Source organism: Pelodiscus sinensis, chromosome 1 (assembly GCF_052426305.1).
Source record: "Pelodiscus sinensis isolate ZL-2025 chromosome 1, ASM5242630v1, whole genome shotgun sequence".
Classification (NCBI taxonomy): Eukaryota; Metazoa; Chordata; order Testudines; family Trionychidae; genus Pelodiscus; species Pelodiscus sinensis.
The window spans coordinates 198,164,360-198,186,414 of NC_143052.1; the positions used below are offsets into that span (position 1 = coordinate 198,164,360).

At 41.7% G+C, this 22,055-nt stretch overlaps 1 protein-coding gene across 3 annotated transcripts in view; it reads left to right on the top strand.

Moving 5' to 3' along the window:
- The first annotated feature begins 3,448 nt into the window (after positions 1-3,448).
- Positions 3,449-22,055, top strand: part of FUNDC1 (FUN14 domain containing 1) — a 37,552-nt gene continuing 18,945 nt past the window's right edge. For 2 of the 3 annotated variants that reach the window (XR_012898271.2, XM_075912798.2), the window contains exons 1-4: positions 3,449-3,608; positions 6,023-6,179; positions 9,313-9,388; positions 15,010-15,138. Coding sequence is in view for 2 of the 3 variants with exons in the window: in XM_075912798.2 (XP_075768913.1) it covers positions 3,578-3,608; positions 6,023-6,179; positions 9,313-9,388; positions 15,010-15,138 (393 nt within the window). In the remaining variant the exon portion in view is untranslated. Of the gene's footprint in view, positions 3,609-6,022; positions 6,180-9,312; positions 9,389-15,009; positions 15,139-17,391; positions 18,057-22,055 lie in introns of those variants that run through there. The other variant, XM_075912788.2, reaches the window with a different exon arrangement.

Sequence of the window (22,055 nt, forward strand, 5' to 3'; positions counted from 1 at the left end):
AACTTAGCATGTAGATGAAACACAAAGCACTATAAAATACATTATTAAAATGCAAGTAAAACCACATTGCACACAAAAATAATTTTATTAACCACAAACAGGCCTATTTCAACAAGAACACTCACCAATAGCCTCTTATTGACTTGGATCATCCTGGCGATGTTCCATCGCTGTTTAGACTCTAAAGAACGTCCAATATCTACTCCTTTATTTGTGTAGGAAATCTCCAGAAGATTCAAACGTAGGTCAACTTTTACTAAGCTATTCAGCTGTTCAAGATTAGTCTCAGAGTTAGAGCACCTAGGCAACATTACAGGCTGCTTCCAGCCCTGAATTATGGTGGAGTGATATCTTTCTCCAACAGTTACCCCAAAGCTATACATATTCCCAACTTCATTAATCTTACATTCCAACACACTTCTTAACAATGCCCTCAGCAGTGTTAACACAAAATAACTTCCCAAATGCATGCAACAGCCAGGCATGCAAATCTATTGATATAAAAGCACAAGGTCCCTGTTTAAGTTTTGTATTAAAATGCAAATTTAACGAAGATGGAGTACACTGCTTTTGATATCAGTTGGAGATAGACATAAAAGCTGTCACTGCACCATAACTGTCTTACTGTTTATTCTTTGGATTGTTATCAAGAGTGATGGAGGCAGCATGAAGATGGAAATGAATGCACAAGTTTTCCACTTAACTCGTTTCCCTGCTTTTAAAATTTTGGGAGGTATGTCCTGCTATGACACTACTGCCCCTAACAGTAGTTTTGGAACTTGTAGATAAATGATGTGATGGGGTATACAAACTCCACACAAATAAAAAAAAAGGGTTAATGGACTGCTGAGGAGCCCAATCAACTATGTCTCATAGCACCTGCAGCAGATGTCAGACTTTGATTGAGAAGCTAAAGAGGGAGAGTTGCTGGCTGGCTGGGAGAGCAAACCCTCAGCCCTCACTTTGGGAGTGAAGACTGGCTGTAATACTTTGGACTAATTTTGGTTGTTAGTGTGATGAATGGTATGTTTGTGACAAACTCTGATGAAGTGGATTAGTGGGTTTTGCTCATGATACTATATATATTCTCTAAGGTATAGATGCAGCTACAACACAATTTCATGAAACTCCGTGTAAGGCATCTGAAGGCATTGGCTGAGATGAATAAAATAGAAATGGGCATCATCAGAGGGAACACTGCTCCTGCTCATAGTCCCAACTTCATCTTGTGCCACACTACCTTCAGCATGAACCCTCCAAATCTAGTAACATCAGAGACAGATGAAAAGTTTGATTTTTGCCTTCCTAGGGGTTGTTTATCAAAACAGCAAACAACAGAACTGTTTTTCTTCTGGAGCTGCTAAGCCTGTGTCTGCATCTCTACCTCATAGATCATGGTGACCCACTGGTGGCCACACCATACATACACATAAACATTGCACTGTGTCGTAAGGGCAGTCGTCAACAAATTTTTGGTCTACATTCAAGGGGTGTTGGACTCTACACTCCTGGCCTTACCACAACATGGGAGCCCAGACAGTTAGGCACGGTACTACTCACCAGTAGTGCCAACCTCACAAAATTAAAAATCGTATCAGACACTAAAAAATTTTGGCCTCCCAAAACCATGAGATTTTAAAAAAGATATTTTGGTGTGTCGAGTTTTGAAACCCTCCTGCCTATCCCCCACTGTGCATGTATGGGTATGAGTTAATGTTCTTTAGGCTCTCAAATGTACTAGGTAAAGTGATTTTTGGTCCCTCCCGCAAGAGCTCTCCCTCCATCCTCACAGTCTGTCTTGTCCCTCCTCCCCCACGCTTCAGACCCCACATCAATTCAGCCTGTTTCCCACAACCCATCTATTCAACAATGTCAGCCACCCATCCCTTGCTCCCGTCTCTTGAGTTCAGCCTCTCCTTGCACCTCCTGGGGTTCTTCACTCCTATCTCCCAAGCCTGGGTTGTACTTCTAAGGGCTGTTCACCCTCCTCTGCCCCTTCCCAGGCTAGGTGCAGTAGAGAAGCTGTTTCATAACTCATGGGAAGGGAGCAGAGGGGAAGAAGCATCATCTTTTGCAATCTTTCTGCTCCCTCTTCTCTGGTTAGAATGGCTTGGGGTTGCAGAGGGGAAGCAGAGTGCTTTGCCTGTAGCATCTCTGAATGGCCAATCAGCTCCAGGAGGCAGGCAGGAAGGTGAGGCAAAAAGCCAAGCAGAGGGGTTTTTACCTAGGCAAGGCTCAAACTTGCTAGAGCAGGGGTGGGCAATAATTTTCACAAGGGGACCACTTAATGAATTTTGGTGGGTAGTCGCTGACTGGCTCCATCTCCTTGAAGAGGCAGGGCCTGCAGAAGAAGGGGCCGGGCTGAGGACTAGCCTCCTTCCAGAGTTGCCTGGGGTTGGAGGCTTTGAATTAAAAACAATGGACTTGTGTCTTCTGGCGTCTTCCAGCACTGCCAGTACTGTGTTGCCTGGCAGCTGCCTGGGGTTGCTGCAGTTATTTAAAGGGCCTGTGGCTCCTCCCCATGCTAGGGTAGCATAGTGCCCATGAACCATTTAAATAGGATCTGGTTTCCTGAGCCACCGCCTGGAAATTTGGTGGCACGGGCAGCAAGCTACAAACAGAAAGCAGCCCGATGCAGTCTGCGGGCTCAAAGTGCTAGGCCGGCCAGATCCAGCCCCCGGGCCGCATCTTGCCCAGCGCTGTTTGAGAGACTAAGCTGGAACTTCTGGCAGCTTTCCTAGAGGGGGCTTCATCCCAGCCAAATCTGATCCCCCACAGAAACACCTGGGAGCGCGGGCAACCCTCCTGTTTTTGACTGGGCCTTGGTGCTGCCAAAATCCAGCTCTGGAAATGTTGTCTTGAGTTCTGGTGATGACGAGGCAACTTCATCTTGAAAACCACAAACATCTAGCGGCATCCATGCCAGGGCGTGACCCGCCTGCTACGGGGTGAGCCATCAGCCCGCCCTCTGCTCACTCGCCGGGAGCGTCCAAGCACACTGAGCGGCCCAGCCTCTTTCCGCGTCGCTGCCTCCTCCTTTTTGCCCCGCCGAGGCAAGCACCCGCCAGTCCGGCCCTGGCCAGACCTGGCGCGAGCGGCCTCTGCCCCTGTCCCGTGAGCCGCCCCGCGGGCTGGGAGCACGAGCCCAGGTGTGCGGCTGGTTGTGACGTAGCGCGGGGAAGGGGCAGTTAGTGCGCGGGGCCGGCCGTGCTGGGCGAGGGACAAATGGCGGCTGCCCCTCCCCCCCCCCAGCGATTGGCATCCGTTGGAGCGGGCGAGCAACTGGGCCCAGCGCGAGGCTCGAAAGCGCCACCGCCAGGCCCCACATCAGCGCCGGCCAACTCAGGGGCCCGGCACTACAATCCCCACAATCCTCCGGGGCCAGCTGGGGCAATGACGTCAGTCCCCCGCCCTTCCACCTTGCTTTGGCCAGCGCGGCTGAAGAATTGGCGGCGCCTTCTGCGCCTGCGCCGCCCAGCGGAGCGGCGGGAGCATCGAGCGCGGCGGGTGGCGGCGCAGAGCGGCCGGTGGGCGGAGCCGCGCGGCTCCACGGAGGCCCCCGCAAGCTGTCGCTAACATGGCGGCTCGGAGGCCTCGCTCCGCCTCGGGTGAGTGAGTCCCCCGCGGGCGCGGAAGCCGCTGTCCGACCCCTCGCTCTGCCCCCGCCGGGCGGGGCTGGGGAGGAAGCGGCCGGCTTGCGGGGGGGAGGGGTCAGCGCTTCTGGGGGCTGCCCAGGCGCGGGGGCTCCGTGTGCGGCGTGTCCGGGCGCGGCTGCTCGATCGTCAGATCCCGGGGGCCACCGAAAGGGCCCAGCAGCCCTCGCTTGCGCCGGAAAGGAAGTAGAGGAATGAGACAGGCTGGGCCTTGGTCAGAGCCTGTTCCCACCCAGGGATGTAAGAATTAAAAAACAACAACAGCGAATGGGTCCTGTAGCGCATTAGAGTCTGTGTGTGTGTGTGTGTGTGTGTGTGTCTGTGTGTGTGTGTGTGTGTCTGTGTGTGTGTGTGTGTGTCTGTGTGTGTGTGTGTAGCATCATGAGCTTTCGGGGGCCAAACTCCACTTCTTTGCATCTTTCTATCTCTCTTTGTTAGTTTCTAAGGTGCTACAGGACCTCTCGTGTACCCTTCTGAGTCTTTTTGAATGTATAAGGTACTTCACAGAGCCAGGGTGATGGTGAAGAAGTTTCCATAGTTGCCTTCCACATGAAGATTGTTGACTCTAAACAAAAAAAGAGATCCGAGTGGTGGTGCAATGCTGGCATAGTTCTCTCCCACATAGACACGCTACTGATATAAAAGTGCTGTAGGTTGGTATAGGGTGGTTCCTTGTAGGGATGTTAAATTTAGATGAATTGGCTCATTGAATAGTTGAGGCAACAACCCCCTAGCCAGATGCCTACCCCCAGAGAGTGGGGGGATAAGGGCACCTCCATCTTTGAAATGTAGCAACAGCTCTTTCCTCTAGCCGCAGGGGAGCCTGCACCAAGGCCATGGCCGACCTCCCCATCATGAGAGGGAAAGGGCAAGTGGCTCCGTCCCCTTCCCCTGCAAGTGGGGAAGGCTGTTTGGCTTGCAGTTCTGGCTTCTCCACTATGCCTCAGCCTCCTTTGCCCCCCGCGGAAATGGTGTTGGGGGGAAGCAGTTTTTGTCCACTTCCCCCAGCTCTGGCTCCTGTCTCCCTCCCCCCAGCCCCCACCGCGCTGACTCTGATAGAGACAGCAAGGTGGGGGAAGGGGGGCAAAGCACTTAGTCGAGTCACTAAAAGCTTACCAGATAGTCTTCTAATTGCTTACATCCCTATCCCAGCTCCGCGTGTGAGGAGGAAAGGCTGTGCAGCTCCTGGCCTTCTGGGAGGGGCAAGGCCGCCTGGATCCAGCTGCCTGCGGGAGTTCTAGGCAGGGTGGGTGAAGGCAGGGGAAGGGGCTGTGGGGACACCAGAGTGTTGTGATTATGTCACTGTCGTCCTACAGGAGAACATTTTTTTATATAGAGAAAAAAAGTTTTCCTGTGGGATGACGGAATGATGTCATCAACATCCATGTGCTGCTGCCATCTGCCTCCGGTCTCATCTGCTTGCTGTGGCCAGCCTCGGTGCCCTCCCCTTCGGGCCTGGGCAGCTCCAGCTCCCACTTTACACCTCTGGGGGCTGCGCTGTTGGGGAGGAACTGCTGGGGCAGGGTCTCCTTTGCCATCTGAGCCTGACCTTGTGCACGCTCCCCCGTGTTGCCCCGCATTCCCTCTGCTATCCAAGCCCCCACCCACCCGCCTTCCAGAACACCCCGAGTCCCCTCTGCCATCAGATCCTGACTCCAGCCCCCCGCCCCCTCCAATCCCACTCCTGTCCCCTCCTCCCTGGCCAGACACTTACCCCCAGCCTGCTCCTGCTCCCTCCCTCCTGGCCAGACACACTGCCCCCAGTCCTCTCCTGCTTACTACCCCCTGGCCAGATGCCTACCCCCAGGGAGAGGGGGTTAGCAATCTTAGCGAGCAGGGGGCACAGCCCTGTAGTTTGGGCTAACAATAATCACGGCCCTAACCATCATAATACTCGTACAAAAACTGTGGGTGGCCAAGGCCTGCTAAATATAATCCCTGTTTGATGTTTCTATCCCCAACATAATAAATAAAGTGGATGGTTTGCAGTTGTAGTTACCACTGATAACAGGAAAGTTCAGTGCCAGCTTGTTAGGGCTGATGTTTTTGTTATTTGAGTCACTTGTCCTCCATCTTAAGTAGTCAAGACTATTAAATGTTGTTTACAAGTGATAGTAATATGGTAACACCCTAGCCTTATCTGTGCGTCTTCCTAATTTACCAGTCTGTTGACCCATATTTACCTCAAAATTTAAAAAAATATGGCTGAGACTTTTATAGTAACTTAGTGATTCTGTTAGTCGTTTTAGTTTTCGAAAAGCATAAATTTACTATGCAATTGAGAAGTTGAACCAATGCTTTTATAACTTGCTTTGAACAACTTACTAAAAGGAGAGTCACTAATGGTAATCTTGAATTTTTTTTTAAAGAGCATGAGAGCGATGATGATTCTTATGAAGTATTGGATTTAACAGAATATGCAAGGCGTCACCATTGGTGGAATCGTGTGTTTGGCCGAAATTCTGGACCAATTGTAGAAAAGTATTCTGTAGCCACTCAGATTGTAATGGGCGGAGTGACTGGCTGGTGAGAGAGGATCTCTTTTAATTATCATGCCATGCACATCACTGTTCTTAAATTTTTGATTGTTCTGTATCATTCAAAATGATAAGCTGTTTGAGGTTGCCTGGTTTTCTAATTAACTGTAAATCCAAGAGATAAGGAAAAAACTGGCACTAGATCACACTTCAAATTCCCTGTCTGGAATGCACCTATTATAAAAGAGATTCTTTGCCAATTATTGTAAAAGAGTTTTGAAGATGTGACACTTCTTTAAAAAAAACAAATGGAAAACTACTGTATATAATGATTGTGTTGCTATGGAGTAGCATACTTTATTATGTATAATATAGACATGACTACCTGATTGATTTGTTGTGAATAAGATTTGCATGTAAAACTGTTAGAATTGTGGGGCACAGCAGAGGTTAAGTGAAAGTGCTTTTGTATTTAAAAGCAAAAGCCACTTAAATTGAACTTCTCTACAATTTTACTTACAGGTAGTGAAATGTTCTGTTTTTGTTTTGTTTTTTTAAAAAAAACTTCAATCATAAGTATAAAGTATTAAGTACTTACATAGAAATATTAGTATTATAAGAGCACACTTTTTTACATTTATGAAAACAGATACTTTTGGATTTAAACAATGGTATTATGTTTAAAATGCAAATACATGAGAACCTGAAAGTAAAGCTGGCTAAATGACAATAGAATCTCTATGGACTAGGCTGAGTGAAGTCTTTAAAAAAAAAAAAAAAAAAAAAGCATAAATGGTGAAAAGACTTATTTTTAAGATTGTGTAAATAATATGGGGTGTTTCATAATAGAGTTGGGGGAAATTGGTAGTTTTAATATGATTTTTAACCTATGTTTCCCTATAGATGTTATAAATAATAGATAAATGCATAAAAGCCTTTGGTGTTTTTAGGTATAATGGGAGTCTAGTGCCAAAATCATGACAAGTGTCAAATTGAGGTGCATAGAAATTGAAGTATTTATCTAAAAAACTGGTGCCATTTGTGGAGCAGCGGTGAAACCTGTTTTTAAGAGCCCTACAAAAATGCTCAAGTCCCAGCATGCAGAGGCCAAGGTGCTGGACTTATCTCCATGTCTGCCACCATAAAGGTTAAATAGTACAGAAGCTTTTCTTTACCCGAAAATAGACTAGAATTTTCTTTACACACATTTTTTATACCGGTTTAACTATTTTGTTTGGGGATATGTTGGGGTTTTTTGATTAAATAATTCAATCTGCATAGTTCCTGCTGTGGATACAGTTATATTGGTACAAAAGTCCCTTAAGCCAGTATAGCTTATCCTCCTTCCCTACCAGATTAGATGTACCTAAAAAGGCACCTTTATATTGATATAACTGTTTGAACTCTTCGACTGTACCAGTTTGTGGTGCAATTTAATTTGTGTGTACACAAGGCTTGAAGCCCCCAACTCAGTTCACAGAGGACATCAAATAACCATTAGTTGACAATATCCCACTGATCTAGTCTTGTGCTTAATCTAAGTCAGTAGTTCCCAACTTTCCTTATACCATGGACTGGCAAACCCATTCACAAACTTTTGGTGGACTGATAACATTTTATTTGCACAGTAATTATGCAAATAGTGAATATGCAAACATACAAATAAAATTCTCCCTGTCTGCCAACTCACTCACCCACTGACCCTGTCTTGTCACTACACATCCCTTTAGCTCCAGCCCCAGAACCCCCTGACCCCGTCTAGCCAACCCTGGTACTCTGTGTCTCTGTATTATTAAACATGCCTAACTCATTGTTTGATATCCCCTATATCCGACTAACCCCATTACCTCACAAGTCTGTCACCCCAATGCCCATTGTCTTTCACTTCCCAACACCCCCTACTGCCACCTTTCTTTTGTCAACCACATGTCTTGCCTGGGGCCTGTCCTACAGCCGCTGTCACTGCCAACCTTGGCATGCTGTGTCCCAGCAAACCCTGACTGAAATTGACTCCCTCCTATTTCCCCGGATCTTGTCCCAGTGCTTCCTGATCCTGCCTTGCTACCCTCTGGATCCCCTTGCTCCACAAACTCTATGACTGCTAATTGTGCCAAACCCTGATACTGCCCCTGCAGCTACCTATTCCACAAGCTCTGAGGCCCCTGGACTCTGCTCAGACACCCTCAGATCTGCTGCCACATAAGACAGAAGTACAAGCTGCAGCACATTTGGCTCCATAACCAGTGACCCATTGTAATACACCTCTAACCCCGCTGTCCCTCAGCCCCAGCCATCTCTCCCCCCCGCCCTTAACCCTAGCCCAGCCCCTTGCTCCCTAGTACCTAACACCCTTTGACCCCTCCCACCCTACACCCTGTGCCTTTTGATCTTTTAACCTGAATCTCTACAGCCCATGCCAAAACCCTCTTGCCCCCCCACCCTACACCCTGTGCCTTTTGATCTTTTAACCTGATCTCTACAGCCCATGCCAAAACCCTCTTGCCATGTGACCCCCACCACACCTCACTCAACACTCCTTAGACCTCACTCTATCCCCCACACTCTCCAGAGTGATGCTACCCCGTCTAGGGAACATGGCTGTTATTGCCACGTGGGTAGGGGAGTGGCTGTTGGCGGCATGCACTCTTCCTCCTTCGTGCCCCTTCCCTCTCCAAGCATGTCTCATGTCCCCATGGGTAGAGGTGGGGAGGACCAAGGAGTTCCAGCCAGGCCGCCAACTTACCTGGGTGGGAGGGAGGAGGAGGAAGGGAGATACTGCCTGCTCTACCTCCTGCCGCCTCCTCAGCCCCAGCACTACTGCCGGGCAAAATCAGCTACCACGGCTGCTGGAGCTAAAGCCAGCTGCGGTGCAGTGAGTTGCCATGAAAAGCCACCTTCAGTTCTGGTGGCCGCTGTGGCCCGGCAGCCAGCAGTCTGCTGCCTGACACCAGTACGTAGACTGGCAGTCGGGAACAGCTGATCTATGTGACCAAAACATCTTAATATTATATAAGTCTGTAATGTTTTATACCTTGCAGGCTGCGGAGTAAGAAATTAGAAAGTGAAACTCATTTTAGTAAATCTGAAATCATAGTTGGATTTAATATGAGAATTCTGAAAAGTGACATTGTGGGCCAGACAATCTTAACTTTATTGGAATGTTGTTTTTTGGGTCTTCTAAGGTGTGCAGGATTTTTGTTCCAGAAAGTTGGAAAACTTGCAGCAACTGCAGTAGGTGGTGGATTTCTTCTACTTCAGGTATACAGAATTTCATATTTTAATATTTAGGCGATGTTTTATAATTGAATTATATGGAAAATACTCAGTTCCTGGTTATACTGGGGTTGGGAAAGGAAGGAGAGTTCTATACCTATGTCCTTTATTAAGTAAGCCTTACCAGATAAGCCTTACCAAATACTAGAAAAATACTGTTGGTGTATTTTTACTTATCTTTTAAAAACTGTATGTAAAATTAATGGTCAGAAATGTTATAATGAACAGGAATAATCTAATGTTTTTAAATAAAAATGGTTTCAAGTGATTTGAAAGAATGAAAACCTTAATGCAAAAATTAAAATACTATTTTTGAATTAACATTGCCAGACTTACAATAAGGCAGCCTGATAGGGGTAATTGCCCACCCTTCCTTGTTAAATATCATGTTTTCTCATACAGGTATTCCAGTTAGTTTATGTATGTTCCAAAAATGGTATGGATTTTCAGCAGGTCTGAGAAATGTTTCAATTTGCTCCATTTTATTGCCAGTGGGGACAACACTGAAATGAGTTAATAATGATTCTGGTAGTTTTCTCAAAAAGTGTCCTTCTCTACTGTTGGTCTTTTGAAATATCTAAGACAGACCGTTGCTATTAGTTGTGCCTGGTACTGTGGAATATGTACCCTAAGGCTATTGCATCAGAAACTGTGTAGTATAAACCAGACATGGAGATGGTGCACAAATCAATGTGGACACACTGAATTGCTTGCCTTAAACCTGTACACCTCTGGATCAGTTGAGAATGATTCAATTTTTCATGTAGGCATAGCCTGTGGAGTTAAAAGTACTCATTGCCCTTCAAACTCTGTTTAAACTAAGAAGAGCACGGGATTGGGTTTCAGAACTGGATTTCCTACTTAGCAATACAACATTCTATTACTTGGCTAGCCTTATCAATTTGTGTCACAAATTTTGAATTAAAGAAAGAACAGTGAGTAAATCACTAAAGAGTCTATATACAAATGGGGAAAACAAGTTTTCTTGAATCGGTTTATGTACATCTTGAGGGAGATTGCGTTGGCCTTTCCTATGGAAAATATCTGATAAAACTTACGAGTGGGAATTGGGTGGGGTAGAACTATTCAGATGTACATTTAGGTTTAGTTGTCTTTACCTTTAATTCAGATCAGACTCTTCTAGAAGTAAATGTTTTAGTCATTTAAATCTAGGTACTTTGCATATTAAAGATTAGTCATAAATTGTGTGGTAGTCTAATTACATTTCTATAGGCTTTCAGTTTTTTCATTTAAAAATCACCTGTAAGTATACAAAGTACATTCACTTTTAATTCAGGAATATTTCCTGAATGCATTCATTGAACAGGTTGAAAGGTTTTCAGCCTGTGACTAGCAATTACCTTTAAGGTTTGTTTGAAGTTGCAAGTTTTGTAATGCAAAATGTTGAGAAATTACAGATACCAGAGCAATCCACTGGAACAAGAATGGGGCCCATTTGCTGGGAAGGATACTCAAGTAAGGTGTGTCTACACAGCAGGGCTTAGCTCAATTTGCATAGCTTATTTCGAGTTATGTCAACTACGTAGCTTATTTTGAAATAGGGAGCATCTTCACAGCACTTATTTTGAAATAGAGCACTCTTTCTCATACAATGAGGGTTATTGGAGTCGAAGTAGGAACGGAAGTCCTCCAGCTTGACAGTATTTCAAAATAACTGCCTGCTGTATTGACGTGGACTAAGTTAATTTGAAAGAATGTTGCTGTGTAGATATACCCATAGGGTCCAACTTGTGAAAGTTTTCTGAAATTCAATATTTTTAGTTTATATTACATTAATTTCAAGGGATCCTAGTTGGAAAAATAAAACAAAATATATTATGTGATTAGTTTCTCATATATAATGAGTCAAATTCTGAAAACAAGCTAATTCAATTAGCAACATTACCACTGATCCTATTAAAAAGAAGTCTTGTGGTGAGGAAAGAGAAGGAAAAGGATCAATTAAGAAAGCAGCATGGTCTTATTATCTTGATTGAATGTCATGGAAATTTGAAGTGTTGAACAATTAGATTGTGTATCTTTTTTTTTAATTAAACAAATAGGGTTAAATCCTCCTAATGTGTCTGCTACAAGACCACTTCAAGTCCACTATAATAAAGAGGCACTGAAAAAATAAAAGCAAATAATAAGTCTTGAAACAAAACAGCAACAATTGTAATATCTTTCCTTTAATAACCTTTAGATTAAGTAGTTTCTGATAGTAAGGAGAACTGTGGGGGGGAAGTAGGTCAAATCCTTAAAATGTGGGTTCGCTCTGAAAAGTGACTGGTGGCTTTTTGCTTCGTTTTTTAAAAAGCACCTTATCACTGAAGAGTTCTGTTTATTGTGAGAGATTACTGGGAGAAGTAGGTGAGCCAACACTCAGGGGAGAATCTGAGTTTCCTGGAGCATCTGAAGATGTTGATGGAGCATGCCCCTTTACTTGTATATATTAGTCATATCTGTTCAATTTAACAAGAAAATGTTTTACTGTTTTTTGCTCCCGTTGGCACTCTATCTTCTGTTAGCCATAATTTAATTATGAAACACTTTATTTATAGTTAGTCATTTTTCATATTTGGACTCATTCCGTTTAAAGCACCATTGATGAGTTCAAGTCTTCACTTAAGTGATTCTGTAATAATAGGGTTACAAGAGTGTAGCTGTTTAAATGGGTAACCAATAAGCATGAGCTTATCGGTTACCCAAACAGTTGCACACGGCTCCCTGTCCAGCTTCCAGAGGCAGCAACACAGTAGGGATGTTAAATATTGGTGAATTGAATAGTCGATTAACCTCATGAATTCTTATCAGTTGACTATTCAATAGTCCCAGGGGTGGGTCTGGCAGCCAGTACACTCAGGCCCCTCCTGGAGAGCCCCCTGCCACTCTACACTGCTGCTTTTCTGTCAGAGGCAGCAGTGTGGGGTGCCAGGCAGGAGTGGTCCGTGAGGGGTGCCAGTTTTTAAAAAAAACAGGCAGCAGCCCCTGTTGCAGTGGAAGGGGTCTGAGCTTCCGGATCCAGCACAAACCGGAACTGAGCCTGGCTGCCTGCCCACCTGGCTTCTAACATATTTTAAATGCAGAGTTGCAGCAGGGGTGGGTCCTGGACCTGGCGCAAGCCGGGACTGAGTCAGGCTGCTGGCCAGCCTGCTAACAAATTTACTGGGGGTGGGAGGAGTACCTGTAGTCTATAGCATTAACCTATACATTTTTGTTTATCGGTTAATTGACTATATTATTACATTCCTACAGCGTGGGGCAGTAGCTGGCTCACAGGGAGCTGTCTGCTGCCCCGTGCACCCGCCTCTGATATGGAATGGCAGGTGAGAGCTGGCATGCACGGGGAGCCCACTTAACAGCGGGCTCCCAGGGCACTGGCTGTTACCTGGTGTAATAATATAGTGTGTAACCGGCTAACCATGAAATTTTCAGCAGTTACACAGTTGCACACATTTTAACATCCTTAGTATCTAAGGGAACCCTTGAAAACCATACAAGGGACAGATATAAAACTAGGTTTACCTGCCTACTTTGATCTGGCTAGATACTCCACTAGGATTCTATGGTAGCTATGATATCGTGGCATAGTGCCTGCTTGGACATTTTAGTGCAAATGGGAGAGGGCAACATGCTATGGGAGGTGATAAAAAGGTGGGCGTTTTTCCAATTCTTTTGTGTTTGAATATCCAAATCGACAATTTTGTGCACCACATGAAAGGGGCATTCAGCAGAACTGCCAAAGCAAATGGAATTTCTTATATTGGAAATTTGCCTTTAAGCAAATGCATTGAATCTAACAAGTTTTAGTACAAATATTTTTGGGCCAGATCCTTAATGTCTGTAAACCACAGTAGTTGCATTGATTTTTTTTTTAAAATGTCTCTGTGTTGATTGATATTTTCCAAAGATCTAATCCCTGGAGTTTAACTCTTCAAAAGGAAGATTTACCTTCTCTGTTTCTTTTAGTTCATTGTTAACTCCGGTATGACTTGTATTAATATCTTAAACATTTTGTTAAGCTATACACGTTGTGGTGGGTAATACTGTCTAAGTATCAGATTCTAAATCAGAAGCAGGCTAAACTTTTAAACATTGTCTGTATTAAAACTGAATGCTATTAGGAGGTGGTTGACAAGCACTTCCTCAGGTTGACTGGTTTAATTTTGGTGAAACTTGCTGTTGGAGAAGTTGGTTCTTTATTGCAGTCTTCCTGCTGCATCTACATCTGCGTTCTCTTTGTGTTCTGTAACAAAGGTGTACAAAGCCCCTGTGAGTAACTGCATTGAGATAATCCATCTAATCAGATTCTTTTGAGTTAATGGCTTCAGCAAAACCCAGTGACTGCAAATCAAAATGTGTCATTTAAATTCAAGCAAGGTGTAATGGAGGAGTTATTCATGGGCCCCATACCTAAGATTGTGAATTGGGTTTCATTACATGACTTTCTCACTAGGTGAATCTCAGACTTTGAGTTAATATAAAACCAAAACTTATCTATAAAGTTTAAGAATAATATGTTTTTAATGGCTATGTAGAATGGCTTTATTCCAACATTTAAAAGATCATCACAGACCTTTCTAGTTTTGATTTTCCGTTCTCAGATAATTGTGTCTTCCAAACAAGAGGACTTATAGTAAGACATTATGGACATTGTGTTAATATTCTCCACTCTTACAGGAAAATGCAGTTCCTCTGCCCTAAAAATTTGCAATCTATGGCCCTCATCCTATACCCACTTACATGTGCATTGTACTTGTGAATAGTCTCACTGAAGTCAGTAGGACTATTTGTGTGTCAGATTACACAGCTGCTTAAGTGTTTTCAGGATCAGGGCATAATAATAAATATGGAGGAATAAAACATTCATAGTAAAAAATGGGGTTTTGTAGCTGATGGGGGTTGTTTTTTAAGTTAGCGTGAACTGTCTGTGACTGCTCCTCTATTTGCCCATAATTGATTGCTAATATCTTGTGAGCATTATGGTAGAAGTAGTTATTCAATGATACATAAACCGTGCTTAATGATGTACAGAGTGCTAGAGTCCTGTAGTATCAGGTTCTTATGCTAGACAGTTTAATAGTAATAATAATAAAGACAGGATATTTCTGTGTAGCTCCGTGATAACGGATTCACTGAGTGTCTTGTCCTAAATTAAGATTTCAGCAGTGACGCTGAAAGAAATTAAAATGAAACAAAACCATGTTTTAATCCCATGATAAAAGTGCTTTCAGTTTCTATTTTGTTGGAAGTAAAGCAGCAATAACTATTGAGTAGATAATTTGACCTCGATAAATTAACCTGTAAATTATTCTCAAGCATAGGATTTAAAAAAAAATAGGGAAGAGGTAGAGAAACAAGATATATCAAACCTTGTCAGTTCTTTTTCAAAATCATAATTTTGATTTATTACAGAAATAATGTTGCAACATTATTTATAGCATCTGTAACTAAAGAACTTGAATGTGCATGTTTGTCTATCTCTAGAAAAAGCAAACAAAACAAATTTTTAAAATTAGATGGATACAAACATCTTGTGATTTGACTCTTTGGCTCTTATTTTGGTTAGTGCAGTTGTTCTTATTTAATATTTTTAATTCCCCTAGGTTGCCAGTCATAGTGGATATGTGCAAGTTGACTGGAAGAGAGTTGAGAAAGATGTAAACAAAGCAAAAAAGCAGATAAAAAAACGTGCAAACAGGGCAGCACCTGAAATCAGCACCCTCATTGAAGAGGTAAGATGTTTTTAAAAAATTGTTCTTTCCTTTTGATTAAGATTTCAGTGGTTGAGGATTCTGGTCTCCCACTGCATGGCTATGTCTAAACTACACCCCCTGTCGGCAGAGGTATGTAAATTAGACGTTTCGAAAGTGCAAATGAAGCGGGGATTTAAATATGCTGTGCTTCATTTGCATAATTGTGTCATGGCGCTGTTTCGAACAAGCATCATTTCAAAAATGAAACCGTGGTTTATACGAGGTTTTTTCGACAACGGGGTGCTTTTTTGAAAGATCCTGTACTCCGACAGAGGGGTGTAGTTTAGACATAGTTCATTTGACCACAGTTATGCCTGATAACTAAAATGCTAGACAGCATGTGCAAAATTCCAGGAGCATAGACCCAGTTTTAGAGAAGACTTGCAGAAATATGTTCTGTTAATGAGATTGTGTGTTTTAGTAAATGTTAGCAGTCCTGCAGGATGTCCCCGTTCCTGTTTGTTATACTAATGTTTACTTCCAGGTGTGGATTTTTTTGTTCTCATGATGGACCATAATAATTATTTTGTCTTATACTGATCAAATTTCAAGGCTTGTCTTCATAAAAGAGGTACAGTAGCCATCCAATATGCCAGTTCTGGATATTTGCATCCTGCTGCTGCACTCTAGAGTACTGGTTGCTTATCACTTTATTCAGGTTGCTTTTTGGTTGTGGTGTTACAGCTCAAAATTATGATTTAAAAAAAATTACTCTATTCCTCTTTTCAATGAAGTAAAAATCTTCTGGAGCTGGTATTAAATTCGTGTGTATTAGTAAGCTTTGAGCTTCTTGCCAAATCAGGAACTGATGGTGGTATAAACACCTGTCTTACAAGTCTTTATTGTTCTCTGCTATACTCTTAACCAAGCAAGTGCAGATAATCTCTAAAATAATTGCTGGTGAAGTACTACTTTAAAATGAGTAATGAGTTTGCCTATGTACAAGTAATGGGAACTAACCATTCACATCTCTATTGGAGTTAACTGCTTAACCAGTAAGCATCACCCTTACCTGCTTCCCTAGTTAACCAGGGAAGTGGGGGCTGGAGCAGCTCCCCTCCCGCCTTGGTCTACACCAGCTCTATAGGGCCTGCTCTGTATGTCCGAAGCAGCTCCGGTATTGGGGTAGGGGCAGGCAGGAGCATCCCACCTTAATTGATTAACCAGTTTAACGTGAGTGACTTCACGTTTAACAGGTTAACCCATTACACAGGATTTTACGTCCCTACTGTCTAAAATGTGTCTGTGGTGTGCATAATGTTGATGTACTGAGGAGAAACTATCAACATTAGAAAAAGTGAGACTTTTTTGCCAGGAGATGTATGGGCTGCTTCTTTTTTTTTTTCTCACTTGAAACATCATACCATGTATCCTTAATTTTCTGTTTACTTATTTTGAAGTCTGTCTTTTGAAATCTGCAGAGAATCATTGAAATGCCTGCACTGTACTTAAAGATCTTGTAGTCTCCAACATAACTTGTATGGAATTGTACTTCAGTTTCCAAATTACTTTTATAATTTTAATTCCAGTCTTAAAGTTGGTATACTGCTCTCTAAATCAAATGTAATGTAATCTTTTTTCGCTGGGTGTGAGGAGTGGTCTAGGGAGAAATGAAATGGCTTTGATTTTAAAATTGTGGACTATTTTATCTGAAATATCTAATGCTATTGTTTGCAAAATGCCTATTACATCATAGAAGAGTTTTAAATCACATTTATTTTGCATGCCTGTCATAACACACAGATTATATCGTATTGCTATTTATACCCAAACACATGTTGATATAGTACTATGCTTTCATATGGTATATGATTTACCAAAGGTTAAAAGTTAAAGTGTGGATCTAAAAGAAATGACTGATATAATTGATCGAATTATACCTGTAATTCTGTGTCTGGTTAAAACTGAAATGAGCTTACTGGTCTTACCCTTGCTCTTACATTCTTACAAAAGAAGTGTACAATGCACCGTTTCTGCACAGCAAAAGGCTGGTATTGGCATAAGAGCTTTGCTAGAAGTAAAGAATGAGGCACATTGTCTAAGTTTGTAGAGTCAGGCTGAACTATAACTGACTGCAGTATGTGCTATATTTGCTAAACTAACAAGTTTTGAAAAAATAAGTTGAATACAAATATTTACCTTTGTTCTCTGGTTAATCATGATAAAATATTAAATGTTCCCATTAGGTGTAATGGTTTTACACAGATCTCTAAAAACTATTTTCTTTTTCAGGCAACAGAATTTATCAAACAGAATATAGTAGTATCCAGTGGATTTGTTGGAGGTTTTTTGTTAGGACTTGCATCTTAAGAACCTGAATTTTGTCTTCCTGCTGGCATCAACCACAATAAAGAACAGTAATAGTGATTAGTGCACTGTCTTAAAGCAAAGCAGTATGGGTCACTGATCGCTCCAGAGCAAGGAGAATGGACTAGTCAGAGAAATTGGAAGCTTTTACATTTTAGGCTTTTGCCTTCTGATGCTTGGTAAAACTAAGATTTGCTGAAAACCTGCAATGTGCTCATCAAAGCATATCTAGACAAAACTGATTAATTTTCATCATGAATTTTTTATTCTGTGACTATTCAGAAAATACTATTTTTAAAATGTAATTTGTGGGTAATAGCTAGGTTACAGAAATGTAAGGAAAAAAGCTCAATTTTCAGTTTGAATGTTTTCCAGTTAAATGTTGCTTTATCTTTATTTTAAAGGCATTGTCCTTCATGCTGTAGTAAATAATGCCAATGACTAACAATGTATATAATATGTGGCTTCAGCCTCAGGGCTGAAAATCTTCCTTAGAAATCACTGCAATAATCTATAAATCTGTAATAACTTTTTACAGAAATATTAAGTAACAAAGTATCATAGCATATTAAAGGTGAAAATCAAACCTTGATATGTCTTTGTGTATTTTATTTTATAAACTTCTCACATCATTTAACATTCAGGAATATTGCATGTGTATTTGCATACAAATGAGTGTATTGTACAAACAATAAATGTATTTCAAAAGCATGTTATACATAAACTTTCATTTAGTTACAATTGAAATACACATTTAGTATGCAAATATGCACTATTTAAACCTTTGACACTTAAATTACATTTTTATATTTCGTAACCCAGGGAGAACATCTCTTTTAATTAGCTCTGTTGGAAATCTCAAGTGCTAAGGTTTCCATTTAACATTGGAAATGCTTAGTTGAACTTTAAAACATGTCAGTACAGTGTAATTTGAGTAATCCAAAAGCTCTTGCCATAGTCAGTTTCAGTAGGTGACAGTTATTTACTTCACTTTCATGTTAACCAGTGGAACTAAACAAAGTTTATATTGCTTGTGTGTTCTATTTGAGATTATTTGAGATTGCTAGTTAAGGCATGTCGCTTACTTTGATTTGTAGAAATGTACTCTAATATATGTCTTCAAAAACTATACATTGGTAACAAAATAGGGATTCTCCTCCTCCATCAGCCTGTTGGGAACAAATTCCCACTCATCCTCATCTCAAAAGTCTAGGAAGTAAATGAGTCTTACAGTACGCTCCATAAGTCAGCTCACTTGGGGCTGTCACACCAAAGCAGGAAGCAAGTTCTAAAGGAAGGAATGCCACAGCTGACGGTGAATTTGCCATCTTACACCCAAGGAGAGGGTTTTTTTAAGTATTTGTCTGCTTTTGCCTCTTTATCTCTTAACAGCTCTGCCAACTACAACCTGTTGTAGCCCCCAAACTTGTGAAACAGCAGACAGATCCCTTCTATCAAAGGAAATGTCATATTTACCAGTTCTCCTAATTATTTTTTGCTTTTTACCATGCTAGTAAGCTTATCCTCACTTATTTCTGGTTTGAGTCTGTTTTATCCAGGTTCAGCCACAATGGCGGATTTACATTAGGTTGCAACCAGCCGTTAGCATGTATAACTCATGTTCCCTTGCTAGTATGTTGAATGGCTCAATATGTTTAGAATATACAGTGGGGAAGGCCACATGTGAGACACAAGTGGTGTGTGGGTTTTGCTTGTTTACTTATGAACACAAGGAAGGTAGGAAGTAAACTGTGCCTATGGCAAATTTAGAGAATCTGAGAGAGCCAGAGATGCTGCAAAATATGGAAATTTAACCAGAGAGAAACAAATCACTAGAAGCATAAATTAAAGCAGGAAATATATATAAGAGGGCCAAAATAGATTTTGAAGAACAAATATCTAAAGGTAGACAACAATATATTAGATTTCTGTTTCTGCTTTAATGAAAGAATTTGTGGGGCCCCACTATCATTAGGTCAGAGAGCAGTTAAGGAAGATAAGGATATTATTAGTATAAAAGTTCATGGCTGAGGATGTTAGGAAGATTTCTGTCATGGAACAATTTTTTTACGATGAGGTGCTATTTGAATCTGAGATGTCAGAAGACAAGATGTTGGAACAAACTTATACTTTAAGACACAAGGCCCAGATTGTATACATCTGAGTTCTAAAGAGTTTAAGAATGAAGCAACTGGGCTGCTATTGCAAACATGCAGAGATTTTGGTTTTTAATCACTGCATTATAGAAATATTGAGGAAAGTAAATGTTGTACATATATTTTTTAAAAGGCTGTAGAGATGAGCGATCAAGTTGTATACTACACAGCTTTACATTTTATATCTGATACTGTGGTTGAAATTATAATTAAAAATAGAACATCTGGCAGATAATGATATGATAATGTCAAACCAGCACAGTTTCAGTATCTAAGCTATTAATTTATTTGAACATGTCAATAAAGCAATGACAAAAGGAGATATGAGTGACATAAGTTATTTGATAGAAATGTAGCCGTGTTAGTCTGGTGTAGCTGAAACAAAATACAGGACTATGTAGCACTTTAAAGACTAACAAGATGGTTTATTAGACAATGAGCTTTTGTGGGCCAAACCCACTTCCTCAGATTTGATCTGGGGTCTGGCCCACAAAAGCTCATCATCTAATAAACCATCTTGTTAGTCTTTAAAGTGCTACATAGTCCTGTATTTTGTATAAGTTATTTGGGCTTCCAGATTGACTTTGGCAAGGTTCCTTGCAAGAGGCTACTGCAGAAAATAACTAGCGATGGGAAGAGAGTCAACATACTGTCATGGATCAAAAATTGTCTCATGTAGAGAACTAAGTAAGAATAAATTTTGTCATTGGAAAAGTTGAAGAGTAGGCTACCTCAAGAATTTTTACTAATGTATTAATGATCTGGAAAAGAAAGTTATCAGTCAGTTTGCAAAATTTGCAATCAACTTAAAGTTATTGAAATCCAGAGACAACTGAGAAATTTGAGACTAGTAGACTAGGTGAATAGGTAACATGAGGTCAGGTGAAGTTCAATGATAAATATAAAATATTGCACACTGAAAGGAAACATTTCAACTATTCGTATATCACGGATTTTAATTTAACAATAAGGGGACCTAGATGACATTGTAGATAAGGAGTAGGGAACCTTTATTGGTTTGGGAGTTGCTGACCCATAGAAAAATCCTCACCCCTCACTGAGGTGGCCCCCAACTGAGTAGACATTCTCCACATTCCCCTCATACACTAGAGCCTTGGTCAGCCCAGGCTAGTAGATTTTGTGTGCTTGAGCCCTATGGGGCATGGTAGAGGGGCTGGAGCACTAGTGTGGGCTTCCAAAGGCTGGGGGGGAACCCTGAGCACTGGGGGCCGCAACTAGGCAAGCCAGGTGCTACAGCCGGCACTTGGGCCTTAGGTTCCCCACCCCTGCTATAAACAGTCCTCTGTTCAGCTGTGGTCAGCAAAAACAAGCAGGATGTTAGGATCCTGAAGGAACAAGATGGAGAATAATGTAGAAATACAGTGCCATTTTACAAATCAGTAGTATTTAGAATACAAAATGTGTATTAATGTCATCTTGTCTCAAAAAGAATATTGCAGAATTAGATGGGCTTCAGAGAAAGGTGACTGATTAAGGCAGGGGTTCTCAAACTTGTGATACCGTAACCCTCCCCCCACCCCCATTGCTGCAACCACCTTCTCAGTTGTTCGCGACCCCCTCTCTCCCCCAGGGGGTCAGGACCCACAGTTTGAGAAATGCTGGATTAAGGGATGGGAAAACTAAAGGAGATTGTTCACCTTAGGAAACAATAAAAGGGTACGTTATACAAATATATAACATGGTCTAAAGAAGGTACATCAGGAGTTTCTGGTTTCCTGCTCCTAACATTAACATAAGGGATATTGAAAGAAATGGAAGGTAAAATATTTCAGAATTGGTAAAGAGAAATATATTTTCACTCAGTGCGCATTTGGACTCTAGAACTCCTTACTATAGGATGTAATTGAAACCAATAGCTCAGTGATAATCAAGGAGGTACTGGACATTTATTTGAATAACAAGACTATCCTAAGTTATAGCTAATGTTAACACATTTTGAAAAGTTCTAAAACATTGTGTAAGGACTTAAATATGTCAATGATTTCAATGAAACAGAAGACCGGACTATGCAGCACTTTAAAGACTCGTCTTTAAAGTGCTGCATAGTCCTGTCTTTTGTTTCAGCAAGACCAGACTAACACAGTTACATCTCTATTATTAAGGATTTCAATGACATCTTAATGTGGAGCAAACTACCCCACCTCTGCCTCCTGGTGGGTTTGTGCAGGTGGTTCTGTGACATCTGATGCTGGAGACTGTTGGAGACTGGATGCTGACCAGACAGACCACAGGTCTGATCCAGTATGGCAATTCCTAGATCCCTGTGTAACATAAATAACATAATGCAGTTTTCTGAATAGTGGGGTTTGAGAAACCTACTTAAGTTATCTATTCAATTTCTATATTTATAACATAATCAGCACTTTGATTATTTATAGGTAACTAAACCAATGTCAAGCAATTGTTAGTTCA